The sequence below is a fragment of the Lissotriton vulgaris genome, chromosome 1_1, assembly GCF_964263255.1.
Source record: "Lissotriton vulgaris chromosome 1_1, aLisVul1.2, whole genome shotgun sequence".
In the NCBI taxonomy this organism is placed as follows: Eukaryota; Metazoa; Chordata; class Amphibia; order Caudata; family Salamandridae; genus Lissotriton; species Lissotriton vulgaris.
The window spans coordinates 1,891,250,876-1,891,271,516 of NC_141685.1; the positions used below are offsets into that span (position 1 = coordinate 1,891,250,876).

Consider the following 20,641-nt stretch of genomic DNA (forward strand, 5'->3'; position numbering starts at 1 on the left):
TTCAGTTTGGATTTGTAAGTGATAGGCATTAAGTGCTGTTCTAAAGCATTTCATATCCTCTACCTCATAGTGTTTCCTCCATTGTTTTTCTAATTGCCTGCACTGGACTTTAATGGCTTTCAATTGGGGGGTAAACCAAGGGGCTGATTTCCATCTTATGGTCTTGGCTTTCTTTATTGGAGCTAGGGTATTTGCTATGGAGAGCATCCATTTGTTGAACAGGTCGTTGTCGATGTCAGGGTCGCATGTCGGGGTTGGTTTAGTAGTTTCCGCCAGGGTCTGTAGGTCAGGATTGGCAAGCATATTGAAATCTACCAAGATCGTGAAATAGGAGTATCGCACCACCAGGGGGCTCAGATAGTCTCCAAGTGTATCTAGAAAGTTACCTGTGGGTCCGGGGGGCCTGTAAACAAGTACTCCAGCAAATATGGTGTAATTATCAATTTTGAATTTGAAGCAGAGGTTTGCTGCGTCTTTTAGTTCAGTGGTATGCGATGTGGAACATTTCAGGTGGTCTCTGTAAATAATGGCTATCCCTCCTCCCTTTTTCCAGCTTCTGTCTAATCTGGAGATGGTGTAGACCTGGGGAAGTGCCTGTGCTATGTCTGGGTTTGAGCAGTCTGACAACCATGTTTCGGTGACAAAGAGGCAGTCAAAGGCGTGATCAGTTAGCAGATCATGCACATGTAGGGCGTGTTTTGCTAATGATCTGACGTTTATAAGGCCGCACTTAAGTTGTTTGTGAGAGGTGTTGATCTTGTGCGGAAGAGTGGACTCCCCCTTGGGGCTAGGCTCCGGGTTTATGGCACATCTGCATGTGGCACAGGTGAGGGGGTTACCGTTAAATTTTGTAAGAGGTATAGTATGGCAACTTCTGACCTGTGTGTTGAGAATGTATAGTTCTTCTCTGGAGTAGGTTATTTTTGGCATGGAACAGGCAGCATTTCTGGCCACGGCCGCGGTTCAAACGCCGACGGGCGCAGACGCGCTTCCGCTGCGCACTTCCGCTGCGTGCTTCCTCTGCGTGTCGGTGCCATCCAGGGGCTTTATATGCAACTGCCTTGGTAGGAATAGAGCGCCAACCCTGCCCAAAATGGCCGCTCTAGTGTGCAGATGCAGGAAGTGAGGGTACGGTGGCCTCGTGGGTACTCCCTCCACACAATCAGCATGGAACAGCTGCAGTGGACCGGGGAGACCAACTACCAAAATGTGAGTAATTTTTTTTTTTTTAAACGAGCGTGTGCTCAACAGAGTAGTATTCACAATTTTTAAGTAAAAATTACCGTTTTTTAAAATGTCCAACAGAGCGCTAGCGTAGAGGATACAAGAGCCCTACAAAACGTTGATGGTGCGGCGTAGCTCGCGTGCTATGGCAGCATCAGCTCTGTGGAAGCTGTGTAGCGGGAAGGGGTCGGTGGGGGGTCCTGAGTGGGTGCTCTTCATGGTTGTGGTGGTATCTTCAGTGGTGACCGGGGTCCAGGTGGTGATGGTGGGCTACCACAGACCTGAGACCAGCAACAGGTGTAACCTACTACATAACCAGGTCATTGGGATTAGGTGAGAGGGACTTGGGGGTGGGGGCGAGTTGCTTGCTAAGGTGAAAAAAGGATTGTGACTCAGTGAAATGGAACAAAATCTAATAAGTTTGAAGTGATTGGATATTTGAGAACGGGACCAATGAGAGTCTCCGGCCTACCCTAGCGTAGAGCATGTTTTATGGGGTGACAGGCTCTCTGCAAGTTGGGCCAGCGGGTAGTTTTAGACCTGTCCAGCAGGACAGCAAGGTGGGCAGAGCAAGTTCAGGTTGGTAGAAGTTTTAAAGTGATACTTTTAGGCTTAGAGTCAATAAAAATAGAGGGGCATATTATCAAGGACAGGCGATACATTATCGCCGCTTTTATCGACAGGAAACTGCAGGTAAAGCAGCGATAATGGCCTTGATAATATGCTCTATGAATTCAAATCGAAGCCCATGTGAGATGTGTTCTTTTGCGTCTGTTTTTTTAATTCAATCTCGTTTTAGATCTGTCTGAATGGAGTTTTCATAAACTGGTGTTCTCAGGTACCTAATGCAACACTAAAATGCAAATGAAGCACAGATATCACAGGATATGCATATATGCTTTGAAAGTCACAATGCATGAGGAATTACAAGTAACAGATTATAGCAGCCCACACCTCTAGCAACCCTGCGATTAAAGAGGATAAAGAGAAGAAGGCAAATTGAAAAAAAGCCTAAACACAATCATTATTCATGGCCTTAGAGTAGGCAATAGTGGGGGAACAAAAAAGGTGATGGACAGCATTTCAGCAAACAAAGGAAGTCAGCAAGTGAAAAGTGCAGCGTTGAAAGTTCCCAGGCCCTTTCTTAGAGATTTGTTTCCCCTAAACATTAACACTTTCAACATATCCCTGAACGTTCCACTCCATGACCTCTACTTAGTTTAGGAGTTTTGGCGCCCCAGTCACCCGAGTCCTGTCCACCATAATCCTGCAGGAAAGCACCTCACAGTTCTTCTCTGCTGCATTCCAGGACCAAACTAAGATCTAGAACCCGTTCCTTATTCCTTGCATTGTCATAAGAAAACGAATCTACTTCTTCTCACAATTGTCTTCCAACATCTCTCACTTCCTTTTTCCATAGTAACCAATTAATGCCCTGATATTGCTCCCTCTCCCCTTTTTCTGCATAGTTTTCTAGCACTTGCAGCATCGCTCTTATGTCATGGATCTTCTTCTGTACCCTAATCTCCTGTTATATGACTGCACCAGGACAGAATGTGGCATAACTGCCAGAGCTGCCAACATTGGACCTGGGGTATCAGGTTCGAGTCTCAATGTCGGCTCAAAATCCTGTGACTCAGTGTAAATCTCTTATTGTCCCAGTGTCCACATACAATGAATGTGTCCTTGTGTAAACCAATTGGTGCTCATGTAAAGTGCTTCAATATCTTCAGGTAAAGTTTGCGCTATATAAATTACAAATAAAATTTACAATCATCTTGGACAACCCTCAGTCCTGCTTCTATTACTACTATGAATCATCTCACTCCCTCCCTTTTCCTAAGAGCTATACACTACTGATGCTAGGCTAACAATGGAAATTGTTGTTTGTTGTTAGAGCAGCAATTGATTCTGAAGAGGACATTTTAAAAGCATAGAGAAATATTTGTTCACTTTCATCATCTGAAGACCTGGAGAGCATCTTCCACATTACTTCCTCCATGAGCACAGCCAGGCTTGAATCTGCTTCCACTAAAGCCAACCTTTTTACACATGTTGCAAATAATGTTCCATAAATGGACCCTGCCATCACATAGACTCTCCAATGAAGGCCATACTTGAATATTCTCCTTCATCAATGCATGCGCAGACAGTGTTCACCTCCAGGTGTTTGTTTATATATCTATTTCAAATAATAGTACCCTACCTGCCACAGTAAAATGCTAGTTTGCGACTAGTATTAAGGCTGTTAACTGAGATTACAGTAACAACAGTGCTTGATTTAGAAACCTATTTTAGTAAGGTTTCAACCATGTGCTGTAACATGCAGATGTACCCTAGGCATTTTAACAAACAACAAAATAAGTCTTGAGTTGCATTACTTTTTTTAATCAATGAAAGTCGTTTAAACATAATACAGGTTGCCTTGCTTCGAATATAAAATACACTAAACGAATTATTTAAAACCCACTTTCCAATACAGACTAAATGGTTTCCTTATTTCTGGATAAAGTCAGATCATATAGAATCATATCATTTACTTATCTTGAGGAATTTGGTACAAATAAAAGGATATCCTAAAATGTTATTGAGTTGTAAATATGCAAATAGCTAATTCTACATCAGTGCTGTTTACTTTCAACTAGTAAAATTCATATCATATACCCGTCCTACAATTAATACAAAATTGCTATACAGAAAAAGTTTAAAAGCCTAGGTCTATTACAACATCACTAATCTCTTTCATAGACCATGCTATCAAACAGTACAAGTAACTTCCTTTTAATGATGGCATACCTAATGAAAGCACTGACTTCGTGGCAAATAATGTCTGTCTCAAGATCAGATTAAAAGGTTACAAGCTTCCTGATGTAATAAAAATCTCCCTGGTACAAACAAGGGACTTAAAAAGCGCTGACTAATGTCACTATAAAATTTGCAAAACAGAATAAAATGCATTGTGGATTGAGTAGCTTTCCCATCACACTGACACTTTGGTAATGTCTTGCTCCATACCTCTCTCTCCGGGATTACAATGAGATGATGAAGAATGCCCAGCTTTAGTCTTGTGAGGTAGAATCTCTTCTGTACATCTGTTACCATTACCAAATAACCTTGCAAGCCTTGATCTACGGGCCCTTTCAGGTATCTGAATAATATTCGTTTTTCCATTTATTTATTTTCCCTCCCTAGGTCTTGTTTGTTGGCAAAAATCAGCTTTTTGAGTTCTTTCATGCTGTAATGCAAGACACTAGCAGGGCATTCAAAAGAAACATTTATATCACTCTCCTTGAGTAGCCTACCCACGTGTGCCAACTAAGGAATCTTGTAAGGTATCTAAGAGCAAGGCAGTCATTGATTACTTCCCTAGTGAATTTTGTTCCTGCTTTACTCCAGATAATATACCACCCAATTATAGCACTCTGGTCAATTATATCTTCAAGATAAATTGTATCTAGTTCTCTATAAGTAGTATAGGTTGGTACTGTATGGGGAACAGCCAATAGTCCACACAAAAAGGAATGTTCCTGTAATTGCAGGATTGAGTGCCCCGCCATGCCCCAAAGAGTTACCCCACTGGTGTCCTTGAGAATGCATTTACTTCTATACAACTGCAACATCTCCTATATTGGTTTGTTTCCTATTTTCGTAGCAAATCTAAACAAAGCCTCAAATGTTCTTTTACATTTAGAGTATGACCAAGTAGGAAAAGTTATGAACTTCTTCCAATTTGTGGCCCCTCGCATAGTGGCTTTTTACTTCACTTTTCCCCTTCCACACACCATAATAAAGGTTTTGTCAGATTTGATTTGGAATCTTTCTGCTCCATAGCTGTGGCAAATCAATTGATCAGCTGCTGTAGACCATTTGCAGTTCTCGATATCAGAACCGCATTGTCAGCATGTAGGAGCATGAAAGTGGGTCGAGAACCTACTCTGGGCGCCTCAGCATCTATTGCTTGCAGCCACCTCTCAACCCCATTTATATTGAGAGAAATTGGAAGGGTTCTTTAGACACAACCATGTCTTAGACCTCGGGTGACCCAAAAGTTTGGGGTACATTCTTGCTCTTTACCATATCTCACTCTGGCAGTCAATGAGGTATACATCTGGGACAGGAATGATACAATGACTTCTGGGGTGCCCATTACAATGATGGTCTTCCACAATTTACTGTGGTTGACCAAATCAAAAGCCTTGCTAGGATCAGCATAGCAGAGATTGATATGTCCCTGCCTGGCTACTGTGTATTTGAAAATTAAAAAATGGAGGTAGGTGGATTACTTTAATGTGTCAATATCCTTCCTAAAACCATACTGGTACTCTGTTTGCACATAGTTTTCTGCTACCCAGGTATCTTATCTATTCAAAATGATTTTCCCCATTATTTTCACTGATTAATCTGAAAGCGATATCGGACGATAGCACTTGCCAATCCCCGTCCCCTCTTTTGAATATAAGTACTATTATTGAGTCTGTCCAAGTAGATGGGATAGGCCCTTGAGCCACTGCATTCAATTCCTGCGTCAGAATTGCTGCCCACAAAGCTATGCAATATTTAAATGCATTCACTGGAACCTCATCAGGTCTAGGAGTTTTATTGGAGGAGGACTTTTCGATGGCAATTACCTACTCATCTAGGCTGACTGACTGCAAGGGGGATGACGTCAACGCAACATTGTCACCTTCAGGGAAGACAGGTTGTTCAATCTGTGGATTAAATATTCTTTTGAAGTGGCTTGTCCAGTCCAATGGGGAGACTAGGGCCTATCTTTAAGGAATGGAGAATTAATTATTTTCCTAATTTCCTATTTTCCCATGGGCCTATAGGCCCAAAGTAATGAATGGAGTGACATTACCTAATATCGATTCGCAATTTGCGAATCGCTATTTGGTAATGTTTAGGAATCGCAAAATTTAATTAAACTCCTACATGCATAAGAAATTGTGACATAAATAGCGTTGCCTTGAAAATCGCTATTTAGGAATCGCAATTCCTTATGTTGATGCATGTGTCCCCGATTGATTTAACTTCCTTCTTATCTTTCTGTATTCGCCGTGGGGCCTTTTATAGTTTTCAATTTAATTGTGTGTAGTGGTGATCATACCAGCCCAAATTATCTTGCTTTGTCCGCTTGTTAATCTTTTTAAAATTGTCTTCAATAGCTGAAGTAATCTAGCTAGCACAATTTTATCTGGGGAGGCCGCTGGTTCTGTACAAACTAAAAAGTCCTCCTTGATGCTTTTTGCCACTTTTTCAAGGAGGGCTGTTTCATTAATCCCCGTCCACTTTCGGCTAATTCAAAGTTTCCTTGCAATATCAATATGAGTAGCCATCTGGGGTGCTTCGCGGGACTTGGTTTGTGAAATACAGGTTAATGTGAGAGAAAAATGATCACTACAACTAGTAGCTTCTACCAGTGGCATAACAAAGGCCCCCACAGCCCCCGCAGTGCATGGGGTCCCGGCACCAGGGGACCCCCTCAGCACAGAACCCAGGCCTGAGAGCTCCTGAGTGAATTTGGAGGGGGCCCTCAATATACTTTGCAAGGGGGCCCCCTCGACTTTCCCTATGCCACTGGCATCCACGAGTGAGCTCAAAAGATTTACATCATTCATTTCAAGCATTATATGGTCAATATATGAACTGCCCCTATTCCCTTGGAAAGTTGCCAGAGGGGCTTTGGCTCTAACTTCACTTTATGTCAACAGTTCCAGATTAAATTTATATAGTAATTCATTTATCTAGGCATTTCATCTTATTGGGCAAGCGTTTGTGGACATTTCTGAATCAATTAAAGTGATTACCAAAAAGTGAATATTTAAGGTTTATGGTGACAATATTATCAATGAAATGCATCGGGATCCACAAAACTATCACTCGTATTATTTTAGTCTCTACAAAAGAGACATTCACTTTTTTTTTAATGAAACGTTTCCTCATTTGTCGATTTTAGGTTGATGTTTTAGATATCATTTATTTCTGATCTCTTCACATTCAGTAAGGCAGACATGCTTATCTGTTTAATCCTATATAGATCGACTTACTGTAACAGAATGATTGGTTGTTGATAAGACAAGTATTCTTTGTTGTGTATTCAGTCTGTCAAAGAGCTGAAAAGACACCTCAAAACTATTTACACTTTCCATCACGATTTCAATGTTTCCCCCTTCTTTTAAGGCTCAACCCTTTCCCAATCTAATAGGCAAACATAATTACAGTGTAGCATTGCCCAATAGTGTAATTAACAGCGTCATGATCACAACCTTTGGTTTGTACTAAATACCAGTTGTCAATCCTTTTAAATCAGTGCACCAGCACATAAGAGGGTAGCATTTGTCAATTGATTTTCCTCATCAGTAAGGCAATACTGATTACTGTGTTTGTCAACCGGTTATTTCCTTTGTGAGCATACTGTACTCAAGTCCGGTGTGGCTTTAACATGACATCTGCTAGTTGATTTCACTTTCCTCAGTGCCCAAGGCATTAACTTTAGAACTAGCCAAATTATGTTACCTTTTATTGTGGCATGAAATAATTAGGTAAAATAAATTTGGAGTGTTAATCTCAATTAATACAAAACGCATTTCTGCTAACAGTTAAAAGAATTGCCTATCCATGCAAGTAAGGAATTCTTCATTTTTAGGCCGAACCTACCAGGCAGCGCAAGCTGTGTGCTTTCAAAAGACCAGATGTGGACTTACCAAGGACTTACATGAACTTACAGCCAGCCCATGGGTTTATTGTCACTCTCATTTGCTTGCTTCTTATTCAATAGCTTTCCTTGTCCTAGCTTATTCCTGTCATCTTTATTCGTCCCCTGGAACAATATCCTCTATATCAAATCTCTGATTGGTTGGCTTCTATCCTTCCACTGCTCACTTATTGGAAACTACTTTTTTCTGTTTGCTTAAGCCCTCCTTTTGATTGGATATGTTTTCCAGTGTTGCTGTCTCTCTAAATTTACAAGCTCTTGTTTGTATGCTTCTTACCTTCCAAATCCATTCCTGTTTTCCCTGTGTTGCTCTCCCTCTTGTGCTGCTTTTGCTTTCTCCAACTTGCTTCACATTTCTTCCCCCAAGTGCTCTTCCTCTGCCATCACTCCCACATAGTCCCATCAGGTCAACAGAACCCCCCGCCCCAACATACCCAACATCCCGCAAATAACACACAGACACCAGTGTTAGATTGGGAAAAGTTGCTGCAGGTTTATTGTTTATTACATACAACATTATGTAATCACAGTGGGTTATCTTACGGGCGATCCAAGGGCAGGCCGCAATTTCGCCACCTGCCCGCCTGATGAGCCAAGCAGCACAGTGGCGAACCACCCATCTGCTGCACCATCATGGTAATTACTCTACTCACGCCCCTTGCGGGGCGTATCTAGGCAAACCCCCGGTTGCACAGGCACACAACCGCCCGAAGGACTACTGGGGCGCCGGCACGGGTTCATGGACCTCCCGTGAGGTTCCAGGTTAGGCTCTGGCACCCTTATGTGCCCGCTGAAGTACAGTGCTGCACCTCTCTGCTTCCGGATCGCCCTGTAACTCCGCCTGCGACCAAAAATAACACATTAAAGTTCCCCCAGGTACTCCCCCCTTCGCTGACACTCAGGGTAAGAGGTAGGGAGGGAAAAAGAGTGTTCCTAGACCCGATGCGCGATGTCCGGAGCGGCAAAGAGGCTAGTAAAATAGCAAGGGGAGGTTATATACCCCCTCGCCTTGCCTGCCGCCCCGGACGCGCGTCACTAGCCCGCCCACCCTCCAGCCGGGCGCCTCCTGCCTGGGGAGAAGTGGAACCAGAGTGGGGGGGGGAAGCCCTCTGGGGCTAAGGGCCTGCCCTCCTGATGGCCACAGGGTGGCCTCGGGCAGCAGCAATCTTTTGTTTGTTTGTATATTTATTTGTGCCTGGGTAGGATCAGGCAACAAATTGCTGATGTCTTCTCAGCCTTAAAAAGCACAACAATTTGTAGGCATGCATGTGCAATGACGCAAGCATGTGTACACGTAATCAGGCATACATAATCATCCCACCGTTTTTTCATAGATTTTGTTTGTCTTTTTGGACATGCTGCTCAGCGTCTTGCCAATGCGTGACCAAAAGACATTGGCAAAGCAAATTGTTCCCAAAGGTGAGAGCTATTGGCTTTTCCAATGCTTGTCTACAATACTGGAATGGAGCCCAATAGATGAATTTCTCAGTTATATGGATTGTGATCTCAGGAAGGCCCACATTTCTCTTCTTTATTTATTTAAGGAAAAAGTGCTCAGAAATTGTTTTATCTGCCTAACTGCGGTATTCTGTTGATAACAACACAACTTACTGAAGTCATAATAAATGGAGGTTCTGATCTGATGGTATGTAGATTTCTGGATGCCAAACATTAGTCCAAGGATAACACTATCTTGTTACCTAGTGCAGGAGAAAATTGAAGGACGTAGCTATAATGCAGCATAGTCGTTAGACCTACAATTTCGACTATACTGAAAATAAAATCTGCCAACATATGTCTCAGATCACGCTTGCACTTACAGGAGCAATACATGAAGTTTAAGGTGCGTAATGTGGTCCACGAGACTTTTTTGAAGGTTGAGGTCGTTTTTTTAACTAACAAAGGACAACTGTGTCACAAACTTTGAAAAATAGTTTTCCTTCCTCACTGTACTCTGAAGAAATAATTTATAGGCTCATGTAGAAAGGTGTTGTGCAGCACGTGATTCCCAAAAATAGAGGGTTTGCTACTACAAAACATGTTTTTATGATTTATCATAGTTTTTATACAAGTTGGAAAAGTTTTTCCAATTCTTAAGAGGGCTGATGCTATCCATTACGAATTGCAAATAGGAGGGGGCAGTAAAGGCGTGTCCCTCTCCTTTTTGGGATTTGGGATGGAATGCAGCAATATGTTCTGCCAGCAATTGCAGTTACAAACCTTTGATCTGTTACTGACTCTCAGGTGGTATATGATTCATAAAGGGGAAGCTGCCTGTTCTGGTGAACCATGCATGGAGTAGACAATGGCCTAGGGGTTCACTGCTAGCTCCTCCCAAAGTGTTTTTAAATGGAAACTTTTTTTTTATTAAAGCAACAGTCTTTTAATAGACAAATGGATAAAAACAAGGTGATGGGTGGAATGCTTGAATTAATCTCAGCCACTGTCATTCGCTCGGGGTCACATCCTAATCTATTGTTTTCACCCTCCATGCCACCTCAGTTTGGATCCAGTCATATTCAAATCAGTCTTGACCCTGCTCCTCATGGAAACACTCCAGGCCGAACTGCTAGACCAGGTCCTCCTTAAACCAGAACACAAATAACCTAGTACCAGTTTCCACCTAGCTAGGGCTTTTCAACCATTTATAGCTTGGTTCCATCACCTTTTGCATACTTTATTGTGTTATTGAAAAACACATAAGGGGTGCTAAGGTCAGTGGTGGCCTCAAATGTCTAACGTGTACTTGGAGCGTAGAGGTATAGACTGTAAGAATGAGAGAAGAGAGCAGACGTGAACCCATCAGCCCACCCATTGGCGGAACTTCATCATCTGGGTTGAAAGAGCACCAGCCTGGTGTCTCACTAAGAAGGAAGTGTGAGTACAACAACTAGTATGTAGGTTCTTTTGGCCGGTCAGCTTCCGTACACGTGCTGGTGAGTTCTCCCAAATGTGCGTAATATGCGTCCATCGTCTCCCCTGCTCTCTGGCAGGCCTGGCGCAGTTTGAAACGATCAAAGTCCAAGTTGAGTTGGGGGTCGAGGTGAGTGTCACTGTGGTGACTTCTGTGCCGTAGTCTGTTGCCGCCCCCATGTTTGATAGGTTCTTTAAGAGCTTGAAAATCTCATCCTGAGCATAATGTAGGAGCAGGGATCTTTTTACTGCTTTGTCAGTCTCTCAGGTCACGACAAAATAATTGTTCGATCCATATCTTCCACCTGGAGGACGCCCTCGTCGGGTCCTCCAGATCACTGAATGGCGGTAACACTCCTGAGGCCGCATGCTGGAAAGGGAAATGAGCCGGTGCTGTTGCTTCGTCATTGTCCCCCATTTCACTTGCAGGCAGGTGTGGTGCAGGTACTAAGCCTCAGGGCTCTGTTGGTGAACGTGGTGTAGCAGCTGCCTGGGGCATACTTCAGCAATGGACACTGGGCCTGTACTCCTCCTTCCTGCACAGCCCCCACTGTGTGGCCTTGGTGGGGCGTGGCCTCAGCACTCTGCACGCTCGTTAGGACTTCAGGTCGGTTGGTGGGCGTGTGGCAGCGCGATGCTTCCCCTGAAAGCAGCAATTCTCAGGTCTGAGGAGCTCACTCACCAGTGTGATGGAGTGCCTGCACAAGCGTGGTTTCGGGCGACTCGCAAAGTCGTGGTTCCTGACAAAGATCGTAGCGCTCGGCCGCGGCAGGCGGAGCGGGTGGCTACGGAGAGCGAGGGTCACGATCCCACCTTTGTCGCCAGTGTGGTGTCGGGTGCACCCGCGATGCAAGGCCCGTCTTTGCGGAGGGGCACGCAGACACCGGCAGCAATAATCCATTGATACACTTAGTGGTAGTGTCTGAAGTACCGCCCCTGAGAGAGTGCTTCCTTTTATTTTACCCCACAGGCCACCCCCCTGGCCTGCGGATGACATGCAGGTTTGTTTCCTGTTGAGCTACTGAAACACAGGAGTGCTGACCATTACAGGTTACATCGCACATTGCATGTCCATTTGCATTCTAGTTGCAAATTGAAAATCTCTGGTTTGCAAACTGGAAATTATATCATGCACTTGGATCTGTATGGTGAAATCATCCAGGGTTGTACGAATAGATGTTTTTAAATGAGTTTGTCAAGCTCTTCTGGAGGTATTGTTGCTTTGTAAAGAGCCAGCCAGTACAGAATATCGAAGGATAAGTAGATTTTAAATGTTTTAGGTTTCATTTTGTAAATAAAAAGAAATTCTGACACTTGGAACAATGAAAATATTTTACTGTGTTTTTGCTAGAAAAAAGGAAAATTGGTCCATATTTTGTCCAGTAAGGGCAAAACAGCATCTTCGTAGTAGAGCATGTCTTCGCCCGCCATTACATAGAGCTGCTGTTATGACAGGTCTATGTTATAACAGTTGTACATAGCTGCATTGAATTATGGGTCACATTAGCATATTTGTTGCACTGCCTTTGGAACAAGGTATTGCTAGCTTCTGTGCCTTTTCCTATTGGCAGCCTGGTAGAGGTTGAGTAGGATGTATGTACATTCAAATGTTGAGTTGACAGCTGCCCCACTTTAAGTGTTTAAATACCAGAGAGCGAGTGCCATCATGCTGAGCATTTATCAGTCATTACATCCAGTGGTCGAAGTGGGGGGGGGCTTGGGGCAATGACATGTCCATACTTTTTTAATTTTAGAAAAACAGTTTCCCTACTTGTTGTAAGAAGACAACCGTCCCGGGATGGTCATGAGATGAAATGCTTCTGCTGAAATATAAGGCAGGCAAGCCCCCTTACTAGGGTGCTTACGTCGCGGAAAGAAATGTAAATGTGCGCAACTGGTCAATCTACAAATGTAAAGGGAACTTAGAAGTCGGTAGTGGCTTTAATTGATGGAATCACTTGATGATTCCTGATGACACAGCTTTATACTTTTTGAGAGATATTGTAAGGGAGCTACCTGCTAAGCTGTGAAGAGTGTGCTTTTAAAAGACCGTTATATAAAATAAATGCACTACGTGCAGTCTGGGTATTACTAAAATCTATATTTTGGAAGCACTGTTTTTATCTTAAACCTTTTTGCACATTTTTAGCAGCCTAGCTTATCATGTGCATAATGCAAGTTTAAAATAATAGTCTATATGTTCACAGTAGATTCTGTCACAGACCGGGACCTAGTAGCCCTAAAGATTCACAAGTCACTATTGTCCACTGCATCAGCCAGGATTCAATTTTGTGACTCTCTGGTGCAATGAATTAACGAAGATGTTTCATGCATTTCCCACCTTACTTGCATTTAATTTTCATTTAAACTGTGCGTTATTTTATATGTAGTTACCTGGAGGTGAAGGACAGAAAAGTTACAGAATATTTTGTTTTTTTAGTCATGCTATTTACTACGCTCCAATGCTCAATCACCGCATCCTCATTGCTTGCAGGATCACAGTTCCCATACCGTTGTTAATGCACTTCAACCACTGATTACATCCATTTTGTAAATCACAAATAATCTTCAAAACGTTACATTTGTCTGTGTTTCCAATGTTGTTAACTGCAAACAGTGACGTAGCTAGGAGGGAGCAGGGGGAGATAACCCAAAGGTGGCACTGTTTTTGCGGGCAGCTGAGGTGAGCAACTTATGACTGTTGACTACCACCACCACTGCAAACAAGTCATCGATCAGCCAACCTTCCCTCGGAACAAGTCGTCCATAGGCCACCCCCCACCCGCTCTTACCTGCACTCGGCAGCAAACTTAGGGACTGCCCCAGGTAGCAGTAGGTCGACCTAGCCACTGGCTGCAAATGCAGTATTGTAGGTTGAGGGGATTGCAGAATCACATGTCCGCCATATCACGTGGTTGGCTGCCATGGTTTCTACTAGCAGAGAGCATACCCAGGGCTCTTTACCGAGGTCTCAGTCACCTCAAAAGACCTCTTTATACCGATGCCGTTTCCCTCCATCTGCCTGTTAGTGTCGCTGTAGATATTATAATTCGGTCTGTCCACGTATGCACTCTAAAAACTAGAAATACCTAGGACGAGATTTCATCCTAAACTCTTTGGGGCATATCTACAAGCGGCAGCGATAATTATCGCTAGCCGCCTATAGTGTGCAAAATCCTAATGTCGCCTAACGCCGGGTTCTATCGCCCGGTCAGCGCAATATTTACAACGCGCATCGCTTAGGCGATAGAAATCCCGGCAAAAGCGGTGTTAAGCATAAAAAATCGCCGGAATACCAGCGATATGACACACAATCAGAGGAAACCTTGGGGCATATTAACAAGCAATAGAGATAATTATCGCTATTGCTTGGTTAGAGACAAAAATTTACAGCTAAGCTGCGGCGATTTTTATCGCAAATAAACCTTGGTATTACCAAGGTATATCGCAAATGCGATAAAAATTGGCCGCAATGCATGAAGATCGCTGAAAAGTCAGCGATATTCATGCATTACCGAGTTAATGCTCTTAGCCATGTTATCCACCTCCCATTGGATAACATGGCTAAGAACTGCTCAGGGCAGGTGTTAGCTTTTGGAGATATTTGTGCTTAGCGCGAATATCTCCAAAAGTTGGTAATAGGAGATAGCGATGTTAGCGACTGTTTCCAGTCGCTAACATCTTGGCACGCCCACTTTGCATGTCATTAGTGATAAATATCACTGACATGCAAAGTGGGGCCCAAGATGGTCGCTATCTCCTACTAGCTGTCGCTAACTGGTATTAGCAACAGCTAGGTAATAGGGAGATAATTTTATCTCCGCTTTCTTGGCTTTTAGGGGGAACCTCTGTCAGAAAATTATTTCACTGTATTTTGTGTGCATTTCACACGGGAACGCCTACCTCGCATCTCATTAGCTATGCGAGGCGAGGCCCATGCTGATAGGGCATTAAAATTATCGCCGCTTTTTGCCCGAAAACAGATGCAAAAGGGGCGATCATTTTAACTCCGGCCGTTGAAGATATGCCCCTTTATTTTATTCGAATAGCTTTTTACAGGCATCGGTGTAATACAAAACCAAGTCAGCCATAGAGGCTTCTGCGGTTCCCGCTGTTCTGCCCCCTCCCATCAGCCTTCGCTCCCCTTTGTGGCTTCAGGTACCAGCACCTGGGACACTTAGGACGATAAATGGAGTGAGCGCTGATTGGGTCTCTTGCGGGAGGGTGTTCGGTTGTTATATGGAGCCATTACCACCACTCGAGTTCTCTTAACCCTCCTGGTATCGGAGTAATAGACATGGCAGCTTCAGAATTATCGGGCCTCGCTTTTATGGATTTTTGAAAAGGAGTGATGTACTGAGCCGCCGGTTCCAGCGGGCTGCGAGAGAATCCATCGTTTTGTTTAATGAAAGGATAAAAGGCACCAGGGCCCAATTTATTATCCCGCTTTTCCCCCTGTAAGGCAAAATACAAAAGCATGTTTTCAAAAAAGAATCATTATGATGAAAGGGCCTTGCCAGCCACGGCCGGTCTCGGCCCCCCTCGCATTAGCATGAGTTAATACTAATGTCATGTAATGCAATGTGCTAATGTGTTCCTTGCAGCTGGACGAGGGCTGGCTGGATGATGAAAGGAGCGAATATCTGGAGGAGTTGAACATGGAAATGCTGGAGGAACAACAGGACGAAGTGATGCCGTACACAGCCGGCGAGGTGGCGCAGGTAAGGATCACAGAATTAGCACAGGAAGGACGCCCTTTTGTACTTCCTAATAACTGAGCTGCGCTGGAATCAAAGCCCTGTTTAATGAGTTGTTTTTTTCTCTGCTGGGAGCGGCAAATCAACTCTTAAATGAACCAGAGGCAGTGCAAGCCGATGTGAGATGGGAGTATGTATTCTGTATGTTCGGGGACACACTTCAGATGTCACGGAGAGACACCTTGTCAGCCATGTTTTACTCTAGTAGACTAGAGGTCCTGGCAGTATAGGCACACTCGTGGGCTTAGGCATGCAGGTCCCAGGTACTGTTTTCACAAAATATGTGTTACACTAAGTAGTGATATAATCAGGCTGTCAGGTAATTCTAAAACGAGACAGGGCCTGGGTGAAGAGAGCGAGGGAGAAACATGTAACCATAATTATAATCAGATAGAAAATCAGATGTCTGAGCCCTCCTTGCTTTAACTGATTAGCATATCGAATAAATGATAGGGGACATGGATGGGGCAGAAGGCACCTAGAGATTTAAATATCCCGGTGATGAGGTATGCGATGCTATCTCTATCTAGTAAAATTACTCAGGTTATTAGGATCTGTGTAATGTTTATATGTAGCAAATTAAAAACAGCCCATTACCAATCCAATCACAGGTCCCTTGTAAATCGTCTGATTCCCATAAAGCCGCCACCTCAGAATCCCACCGGTAATTATATCAGTAATGGGCAGAGTTGTATGTTTAATAAGGCGCATTGCTTGAAAATGACTCTGTTTCCCTGAAAGTAATTTGCAACAAAAGCATAGTGGGAATTGTGATCCATCATGTACACACCAGTGGAATTACTGCCACGCGAAACCTGTGAAAGATAATTTCATTTATTGACAGAGTTGCACACATTCTCATTCCACAATCTGATTAGATACAGGACTAGAAATGATGACATTTTGGCCCTGGGGTCAGTTTAGTGAGGTGGAATCGCCCATCCAAACTTCTAGATAGGTGCATGACAATATCAAGGTGAGTGGTTTTTCTTCTCCTCACCACCCTGCTCCCCGCCATGACTTCCTTCTCAGACCTGTTCACGCTCATGGCCGTCTCCTCTGCCTTGTCTCCCTCTCTTTTCTCCGAGTCCCCAGCCGTCTTGGAGTGTACCCCTTGACTCGGTTATTCAACTGGTCTGTGCCCAGTCGATATGGTGAGGTGGTGAACTGTCAACCTCCTACTTCTGATTGGGCCACTATCAAAACCCTATTATCTCTGTATGTCTTGGACGACCTTACTTTTAAATGTTTTTTTTTGGTGAGCATCACTATTGTCTCCAAGCACTAACAGGGGCCATCCAATACAGGGGTGATTGTCGAAGATACGCTGACTGTCCCCGGCCCTGGTGTGAGGGAAGAACATCCATTACATATACAATGACAACATGTATGCAAGTATGTTGTACAAAGAAATCTGACCGACATTTTCATTGTTGGAACAATACATCAGCTATAGCTGTCAGATCATACAGGGGTGCATGGCCACTAATATCCTACCACTGGAGCATCCCCGTGGGTGGTTTGGTGGGTGTTGAGCAGAGAGATGAGCCCACTTTTTATATGGTATGTGTATCTTAATTTACTCATGAGAAACAAGAGTGGCAGAGCAACACAGATGAAAGAAAGAGCTGGCGAAAACACAACATAGTAAACGTAATATTTCCTACATAAACATATGAAGAACCAGCTACTTTCTGCACCCAAATTCAACAATGGAACATGATGGGTTTTTTTATCTCTCCATCTATTTTTCATCCTCCCCTCGCGCTCTCTTTTTTCACTGGCACCTCTTTCTCTAGTCCTCTACCTTCCCTCTCCAGGCTTTCTTGAATGCACGCTCCCCTTATTGTCTGAATTCAGACAGAAGTCGCTCAGTACCAATGAAGGGCATTTTAGTTGGAAAGACTACAGTCACATGTCGACACATGTCAGAAATTGCATTTCAATAAATTGTTTGCAGTGTCAACTACATGCAAGCCACTAGAAACAAGACTGCCTCCAGAAAAGGCTCACTTTGCAAACTGCTGTCTTTTAATATGCCATCTGACGCAAGCCTACTTGGAATGCCTCTGTCACTCCTGATGATCCCCAACAAGGTCCTTTGTTTACCACAACATTAGAACATTGCCCTTGACTTGGCATGCAAAAATGACCACTCGAACTGAACACTGCATCATTATGGCCATCACACTTAGATTGCCACATTGGCCCTGGTACTAGCACCAAATGAAATCTCATTTCGTAGATGAGCACATAGACCTCCGCCACTAGAGCCAATCTAACACACAGCTAATCAGTGAGCAGGCACAGACCATGGGGGTCACATGGTGCCATACTCTTATACTTTCAATGGTCCCCAGCACATCCCACATCTAATTCAGTGGCCATCTCAAAAAGGCTTTTGTAGCCTATCGGATGGGGATGCACGTCTCAAAGGACCTCTTACCGTCCTGGAAACAGTCCCACCAGACGAAAGAATGTCGCCTCTGTGGGTACAAAAATGAAACCCTCGTCCACCTTTTCTGCATATGTCCGGCCATGATAACTCAGAGGCGTCTCCTCTTGAAACCCATTCTTAATGCATTAAACATCCGTTCTTGCAGACATGCAGTTAAAAGCTGGCTTGGAGGCTCCTCCATAATTTTGGCTTGCCGCAGAGTTAAATTCATGGCAGAAGCAAGAAAACGCTTAGAACTAACTGAACAGGAGGTCCACCCAGTTGGTGGACTATTAGGGACACCCTAACTTTTAGATCTTCACGCATCTGTCCCGAACAAAACAGAGGCTGAGAGACAATAATTTTAGTATTTTTAATACATTTTGCACTGTTATTTTATCAGGAGAATTTTGTAACAATTTTAATTAATTATGCAAATAAAACTTTTTGACACTTTTGACACTAATTCAAATACTGTTGCACCAGCCACTATGGCATCACCGTGCAATAATGAACCACCTTGCTGCCTTCATTCAGAATCAACTGCAAGTCCTTCCATCAACAGACAGATTCTCATGCATGGCAGTCTATCCTCGGCTCTGGAAGTCCATTCCATTACACCACCACCCCATCCCCAAACTTTTACTTGTCCATTGGCCTAAGAGCTCCAGAAGCACATGTGTAGCCTCCAGCCTAAAAATCCTCAATACCACGAAATTACATATGTATGCTATGTAAAAACTTCAAGAATATCATTCCTCACTATCCTGGTGGGATACCAGAATATTGTTGTCAGAATATTGTTTGACTTAAATATCATTTAATGAATATTTTCTTCAAAAATATTGCCCCATTGGAGTTAATAATACAAAATCAACGCACAATGGGACACTATTTTTATAAACAATATTTAAGGCATTATTGTTATGTCAGAAGATATTTCTTTATGCAATATTCAAATATACGTCCACTATCCCATCCACTGATCACTGTGCATCTGCCAATCAAAAGCTGGCATCAGCAGGTGATAACACTGCAGTGCAAATAGCACCAAAAACAATGGTATCTTCCCTCATCCCTGGAGCCATCCTTTAAAATATTTGTCGATACTACGCATTGGCCTGATTTTACAACCACTTCCTGTAGAGCAGTAACTCACCATTATTCGACATATCAGTATATAAAAGCTATTAAATAAGAACAGAAAATACTGGCAATTCCGGCAGTGGCAGCTGGCAACTATGTTGAGTGGTGAGGCGGGCAAATGGGCGGGTGTATGCACGCGCAATTACATTAAATAAATTGCCGACACGCATTACATTATCGTTCTAAAGTTAAAATGTTTAACTTTAAAATGGTCATTTAATGCATTTTTGCAATTTAGTGCACATTAGCACATAGTCATTAAATACATAAAAAAAGGTAAACAGAATGGTAACTTGCGTTGCTGCATGTCCTTGCTCTGGTCCCGGTGTTGTCTTCTCCAGCCCGGGCCCCGGTCAACTCCTATAACCAATCCTGGGCCTGTTCTCATGCTGCTAACCAGCATTAGCAAAGCTTCCGGAGTGGATGGAGCGGGCTCTTTCAGCGCTCCCAAGGGCAATAGAGGCCTATGGTTGCTCTCAACCCAGCTTTCTCAGACAGCTGGGTTAGAGACGTTTAACATGTGCATGTCTGGCTGCCTGTCGCAAGCCAGCCAGCCAAAGTGGCATGCACACTTTAAACTTATATGCCCAGCTCACCATTCCTCCCTGTTGCTGCCACTCAGCAGCAATGGTCCAGCTCCGTCCTGGCACTCAGCTCGTGATGAAGGTTAGTGAAAAATAAAATAGTAATAAATTAAAGTTTTTTATTTTTCATTTCTGGGGAATTTTCTAGTGGCATTTTAATTAGTGGGACGACGCTTTTCCCTCCTAATGGAGGAGCCACTTCTGACTTCTGGTTTTCCAAGGACCAAGTTTAACAAAATTAAAATGAAAGAAATAGAATATGGGCCATCTGCTATGTAAGACTATGAGAAGCACCAACCCAAGTATTGAAAAGAAAAAAATCACAAACAAATCTCTGAAAAAGACCTCTGAAATAATTAAGCTTGGTCCAATTTCTCATCCTTCACTTTGAGAAATAATTTACTTCTGACTGCATTATGTTAATTTAGTGCCCTCCATGTGGATGATATACAAACCATTTCAAAAGATCTCCTGTGTTTTGCATCTACTTGTAATGTCTTAGAAAAAACTAGCATCTCATAAAAAAGACTTTTCAGTCAGGTCTTTGCATATTTATAAACCTTTATGTCTGCAGAGTTTTTCTTTATTTTATCTACCCTGTCGGATTTGTGTTACATTAGGGTCCCACCTGATCAAACAGTTGTCATTTTGTGATATATTTCAAATATTTATCAGCGCAAATTTTAAGAATTTAGGGGCAGATGTATCAAAAAAATTTTTGTCGCAAACGCTGCTAATCGGTAAAAAGCAGCGTTTGCGACAAAAAAGCCCGGAAAATGCGATTCCTTAAGTGCTATGTAAGAAGCAATTAAGTTTTGCAAATTTACACTAAGAAATCGCAAACTACCACCAACTTGTAGTTGGT

At 43.2% G+C, this 20,641-nt stretch overlaps 1 protein-coding gene across 1 annotated transcript in view; it reads left to right on the forward strand.

Moving 5' to 3' along the window:
• PDZRN4 (PDZ domain containing ring finger 4) overlaps positions 1–20,641 on the forward strand; it is a 553,980-nt gene that overhangs the window by 530,402 nt on the left and 2,937 nt on the right. Inside the window, exon 7 of the mRNA XM_086919475.1 lies at positions 15,457–15,573. Within this exon, the coding sequence (XP_086775601.1) occupies positions 15,457–15,573 (117 nt within the window). The remainder of the gene's footprint in view (positions 1–15,456; positions 15,574–20,641) is intronic.